The sequence below is a fragment of the Chinchilla lanigera genome, unplaced genomic scaffold, assembly GCF_000276665.1.
Source record: "Chinchilla lanigera isolate Chin_1 unplaced genomic scaffold, ChiLan1.0 scaffold00018, whole genome shotgun sequence".
NCBI classification, from domain to species: Eukaryota; Metazoa; Chordata; class Mammalia; order Rodentia; family Chinchillidae; genus Chinchilla; species Chinchilla lanigera.
In genome coordinates, this window is record NW_004955419.1 from 4,611,406 (window position 1) to 4,617,631 (window position 6,226).

Consider the following 6,226-nt stretch of genomic DNA (forward strand, 5'->3'; position numbering starts at 1 on the left):
CGGGTCGCGCGTGCGGAAGGCCAGCGACAGCCCACTGAGCGAGCGTCCCGACGACACGTTGTGCCCGATGAAGGCGGCCGGGGGGCCCTCGCGGAACGTGGCCTCGGCCACACCTGCGCAAAGAAGAGGCAAGCATCAGGAAATGCCCCACAGAGCCCTGTCCAGGGACGCCACCGCTCCCAAGCTCGCAGGTTTCGCAAACTGCACCTGTCCCCCCATGCTCTCCACCCACCCATGCATTCCCTACCCTATGGGACTCATTCTGGGACAGGACTGGGGAGACCACTGTGCCTGCCCCCCAAGGTAACACCTGACAGTCCAAGGCCTGGAAAATCTGCCCCCTCCCCACTTCCCGGAAGATCCTCTGACTCATCATGAAGGCTTCCTCCTCACTGCAGCCAGTCATCTTTTCAAAGGGCCATCTACTTAAAACGTGTCGCTCCCCACTGCCCATGGGATAAAGTCCAAGTTGCCTGGCCTGGGACTCAAAGCCCCTACCTATTCACTCTATTTCCTGCTGTGTCCCCTTTATACTTGTGTTTTAGCTGGTTTTATAGACCTCAGGGCCTTTTCACATGCTCTTCTTCCTGCCTGCAATGTCCTTTCCTGTGGCCCCTCAGAATCTGAACATGCTCGCCTTCTCTAGTAAGCCTCTGTCCCTCTGGACACAGTGGCCAGCCACCCTGGGCAGGGGTTGTAAATATTCCTGGCCCAGCATCCTGCATAAAGCATGGGGATCTAACCAGCTTGACTATCCAGCTCCAGCAATCAGGCTCCTGAGGGCAGGCACTCACAGACAAAGCCATCTGGGACCTCCTCACAGGTGGCCGGCGGGAGGCAGGGCTGGCTGGGGCACCACAGCTGCTGGGCACAGGTGGGCCCCGTGAAGTTGTCAGGACAGGTGCAGTGGAAGTCATTCCAGGTGACCAGGCAAGTCCCGCCATTGAGACAGGGATTGGGCTGTGAGACAGTAGGGGAGAGGCTGGCTCAGGCCGGCGGCAGTGTCACCCCCCAGGACTATCACTGCTATGACTCTCCACAGAGCCGCTCCTGGGGACACACGACCTCCAAACCATGTGGAAGGGACTGGGGCTTCACAGATAAGAGCTGGGGCTCAGCAAGGTGAGGCCACGTGCCCACATCACCAGCCAGCAGGGACAGGAAACAGTTCACACCAGGCCACTCCAGTTCGAGTGAGCGCTGTTCCTGAACCCACGGGTCCCTCTCCCCTGAGCAGAAGCCTCAGGCAGCCCTGTGTCTAGGTCAGGGTGTCTGTCGGTTCTGCCTCTCTAGCAGAAGGACCTTAGCTAGGCCACCTCCCCACCTCAGTTTCCTCACCAGGGAAAGGACATGCTAACCCCAGTGACCCAGCACAGATCCTGGGTTAAGGTCCCCTCCCAGGCACTCACACTGCATGTGTCCTCGGAGACGCAGCCCTGGGTGAGGTTCTGGGACTGGCCCAGCTCACTAAGCTGGCTGGAGTTGTCCCCCAGCAGAGGAAAGAAGGGGAGGTGGAGGCCGTTGAGTCGCAGGTCCTGGAGGCAGCCTCGGAAGGGCCCACCCCAGGGCTGGCTGTCGGCAGGGAGGAGCCTCCCGCCCACGTGCACCTGCTGCCCGAGGTCCTGAAGCTGGTCAGGCCCAAAGCTGAGCGTCACCAGGTGGGGGAGCCCATTGTCCCAGCGTCCAGGCAGCTCCACAATGGGGCTGCCAAGCGCCTTGGCGAGGATCTGGCCCTCACTCAGGAAGACAGTCAGGCCAGCCACCGAGTCATTGGCAAACTGCAGCAGCAGGCCAGCAGGCTCCCGAGTGCGGAGGAAGAAGGACACAGTGAGGTTGGGGCCTGGCAGCTCGTGGAGCAGGAAGGAGGTAGAGCTCAGGGTGCCCCCCAAGCCAAAGGTGGCGGCAGGAATCTCTGCGGGGAGAGACAGGGCCGCGGGTGAGGCGTGCGGGCAGGGGGAGCCCCGGTTGCAGGTGCTGCCTCCCACCTGGCCTCACCATGGGCACACGTGGGACCACTGTATGGCCGGGGGCAGTCGCAGTGGAAGTGAGTCCATAGGTCCACACAGGCCCCTCCGTGGGCACAGGGTGGAGGCTGGCACTGCTCCTGGTGTTCGCAGCCCAGGACAACATTCCCGCTGAGGTTGTCCGGGAGCAGAAGGTGCCCGTCCACAAGTACGTCCTGGATGCAGCCGGCAAAGGCCGAGCCACCCAGCCGCGCAGAGCAGGGTCCGGAAGGCCCAGGAGCCACCAAAGCTGTGGGACCTGCGGCCACGGGACCAGAGGCCACACAAAGCCCGGCAGGGCAGCCCTCATGCCAGAGCTGCAGCTCCAGGGCCCCAAGGCGGAGTGCTACCTCCACCTGGTGCCAGTGGCCATCATTGAGGACCATGCCCGGCAGTCTCAGGACAAGAGCGGTGGCACCGTGACTCCGGAGCGTGGCTTGAAGGGTGCCCTCCACCAGTGCCAGCTCCAAGCTGTGCTGGGAATCAGTGCGGGTGGCCAGGGCCCCAGCAGGCAGCGTGGTGCGAAACCTTAGTGCCAGGCCCAGGGGGCCACCAGCCGGCACCGACGCCCACACGGGGGCCCTGGCCACCACAGAGAAGGTGGTGTTCTGGCCACAGTCAGGCCCATGGGTACCAGGCGGGCAGCGGCAGGTGTAACTGTGGACCCCAGACTTGAAGATGGGGATGCAGGCAGCAACCAGTGGGCAGGTGTGTCCCTGGCAGCCGGTGAGCTGCACAGAGCAGTCACGTCCACCCCAGGCCTCCGGGCACCAGCAGGTGTAACCAGCCACAGCGTCATCGCAGGTCCCGCCGTGGAGGCAGGGCTCCGACAGGCACTCGTCCACATCCTCCTCACATGTGAGGCCTTCGGGAGAGACCGCGCCAAGGCTCAGGAGCGCTCAGGGCCAGAACCACACGCTCAGCCCAGAACTTCCATGCCTCTTGTGATGGACCCCACGAACCAGCTCCCAAAGGGTTTCTCCTGATCTACTGGAGCTGGAGAGTCTCCACGCCCTGTGATGCAATCTGCAAACACTCGCCAGCCCCCCGGCCCACTTTTCCTGTCTTGACAGCTTTATAAGCCAGTCAGCAGCCTGCAGCTCACCCACCTCAGGTGCCTCCTCCCTCCGCCTCCATCAGCAACCGCAGCTCCACTTCAGCAGCACCTGGCCAGGCTCCTCCGCTCCCTGACACCCACCTCGCACCCCAGCCTTCACGACCCCTCATGGCTGGGCTCTAGCAAGCCCTCAAGCCTCAACTCTGCTTCCTAAAACCCTTGAGTTCCCCATTCCTCCAAGCATTTCCTAGAAAGTCCTGCCTCTGGAGCTTCGCTCATACTCTTTTCTCTGCTTGGAATCCCTCATCCTCTCTTACTCTCACTTCCAAACTCCTATTCATTCTGCAAAGCCCAACTTAGAGGCCTCTGATTCCTTCAATGGGATCCTCTTCAGGCCTGAATATATCCTTGATACCCAGTAGAGAGCCTGGCATGGCTTCTGTGGACAAATATGGAATGGAAGAGTGGGGGTGGATGTGTGCACCTGGACTACACCGAGGGACCCAATCTCTATCCCACCATCCCTCTGAGGGGCTCCACGCTACTGTGAAGAGACCACCTAATCCTCTCCTTCTGACCTCCCACCAGGTGCTCAGGCCCCAGCTCAAGAGGCCACAGCCCAGCTCCAGCTCGGCCAGAGCTGCCACAAAACAAGCCAAGGCCAGTCCTGCGCCCCCACATCCTAGCTGGGCCAACGCAGCCCCAGAGGAGCCACCTAATGGGACACCCAGCCCCAGCCAGCCACAAATACAGCGGCCTCCTGGGAATCCCAGCCACCGGCCCAGCCTCCCCCTGCATGCAGCCTGGCCCCTGTACCTGTCAGGAGCCATAGGGCCCCCAGGAAGGGGCGCAGGACGCACAGCGCCATGGCTCCCCACGGTCGGCTGAGCGCAGCGCCGGCTCTGAGGCCGCAGCAGAGCGCACGCCCGGCTGCCCCTCCCTCCGAGCGGCTCAGGAATGCCGGGCACTGGCCTCCCCCACAGCAGCCTTGCCTAAGGGAGGCGAGCAGGGAGCTCAGCCCCACAGCAGGGTCCCCTCCCGGGCCCCAGCCTCAGAGACCACCCTCCCTGCCACCCTGAGCTCAGCTGGGAAGCAGCTGGGTGCCCGTGATGCGGGTGAGCCTACAGGACGAAGCCTTTCTCCAGGGCACCACTGCCACATCTGCAAGAAGGGGTCGGGAGCCCCGACCGCATGCGGCTGTGGTGAGGAGAAAGAAAAGGCAGAGAACACTTTGTAGAGGCCAGGCCGGCACGAGGGCAGGGAGGGGGGGACTCCTGGGGCAGGACTAGGGACCTCAGCAGATACAGCCCCGCTCTTCAGGCCCCTCCAGGGCACTGGTCACCTCAGGGTGGGGGGGCGCTGAGCCACAGCATCTTCGACCCCCACCACCTTCCCCAGACAGGAAGCCTGTGCCCAGGAACCTGTGGGCAGAGCAGGCAGCGCGCCTGGGCAGGAATGCGGGCGGGCAGGTGGGGGAGGCGGCAGGGGCATTCCAAAGGGGCAGGGGCACTCGGGAGTGTGTGTCCTTCAGGTCCACCACTGTCCACGTGACTGTGCGTCAGCATGAACCCACGGAGGGAGAGACGTCCTACACTCCCACCCCTACACGGCAGGCCCAGCTTGCCAAAGGCAAAGCCTGACTGTAGTCTGCCCCCAGCTCTGGCAAGCCCACCGTCCCCGTCCTGGTGCAACAGCTGCGCACATGCTCCCATGCCTCGGCCTGCACAGCCCCGGATGCCGGGGCTACACTCCTGACCCCAGGCTCTGGGTCTAGCCCAGTCCTCTCTCCTGGGCCCTGGGGCTACCTTTTTCCCTGTGCAGGCTCCAGAGACATCCCGTCTGTACTCGCCGACCCCCAACCGGCGCCACCCCGCACAGGGGCTCCACCAGCCAGCACCCTTGACACAACCCGCTCACGTGTGAGGACCTACAGCTCAGGGCTTCTAAATATTTCCATCAGCTGCTTCTCGTCCTGCTTCCAGAGCCTGCGGCCCAGCTCAGCCTCCCGTAGGTGGGATCACACTCATGTCTGCCTCTCCTGTCCCCATCAATCCGCACAGCAGACAGAAGGGACCTTCTCACCGCCCCCCCAGCTCTGACCTTGCCCTTCCCCGGGGCCCACCCCACCCTGGAACCTGTGTAGCCATCCGAGCAATGACACTGGAAGCCATCGAGCAGGTCCTGGCAGCGGCCACCATTGAGGCACGGCCCTGAGGCACACTCATCCACATCCACGCTGCAGTCGTCTCCTGCAAAAGGCCCATCAGTCGCTCCCACCCGCACCTCAGAGCCAGACCAGAGTTAAAAGAGTCCATTTTATAAGTAGGGACGTTGAGGCCCTGTGTCAGAGAGGCACTGACTCAAGCAGGGTAGCACAAGACGCCTGGCAGAGCCAGGTCTCGGGCTGGCCTGGGACCCCCCTCTCTGGACATCTGGACGTGGCCGACGGCTTCCCCGCCAGGGCCTCACCCTCAAAGCCCGCAGGGCAGAGGCACAGGAAACCCGCGGCGTGGCGGAAGCTGAAAGCGCCGGGCAGAGGGGCCTGGGTGCCCCCGTACAGGGCCGGGTCCGAGCGCTGCAGGCAGAGGCCGCCGTTCTGGCAGGGACGCACCGCACACTCGTCCTCGTCCACCTCGCACCGCTCGCCACTAAAGCCTGGGGACGCACACGCAGGCATCGGGTCACAGGCGGTCCCGAGGCGGCTCCCCTCCACTGCCACGGACGCAGCTCTGGGCGTAAGTCACCAACAGTAAGTAGTACATTAGTGTTACTGAGCACGTCGCCTGCGCCACGTCCTGGCCTAGGCTTTGCCACCATTAAGCCCTCCCGCTCCTCATTGCACTCAGGCGTAGGTGCTATGAACTTGCAAACCAGGAAACTAAAGCGCAGACGTACCGCAGTCACCTACACAGAAGGAGAGGGCCTAGACCGCCCTCGCGCGTGCGCTCACTTGCACACCCGCCGCCCTGCCGCCCGCAGCCCTGGGGCGCGCACGCTCTGCTCGCGCGCACGCGCACGTACCTGGCCAGCAGAGGCAGCGGAAGCTCCCGAGGCCCTCGAGGCAGGTGGCGTTGTGCGCGCAGGGCGCCGACGCGCACTCCAGCACCTCCTGCTCGCAGCGCGCGCCCTCGTAGCCCGTGTCGGCGCAGTCGCACCGGAACCTGGG

General features: G+C 63.7%; 1 protein-coding gene across 1 annotated transcript in view; it reads right to left on the reverse strand.

Annotated features, from left to right (window-relative positions):
- The window catches only part of Crb2 (crumbs family member 2), a 21,793-nt gene that overhangs the window by 6,523 nt on the left and 9,044 nt on the right, over positions 1-6,226 (reverse strand). Inside the window, exons 4-10 of the mRNA XM_005382918.2 lie at positions 6,082-6,221; positions 5,530-5,715; positions 5,196-5,309; positions 1,996-2,868; positions 1,410-1,912; positions 795-960; positions 6-113 (exon numbers count right to left, since the gene is read on the reverse strand). Of these exons, the coding sequence (XP_005382975.1) occupies positions 6-113; positions 795-960; positions 1,410-1,912; positions 1,996-2,868; positions 5,196-5,309; positions 5,530-5,715; positions 6,082-6,221 (2,090 nt within the window). The remainder of the gene's footprint in view (positions 1-5; positions 114-794; positions 961-1,409; positions 1,913-1,995; positions 2,869-5,195; positions 5,310-5,529; positions 5,716-6,081; positions 6,222-6,226) is intronic.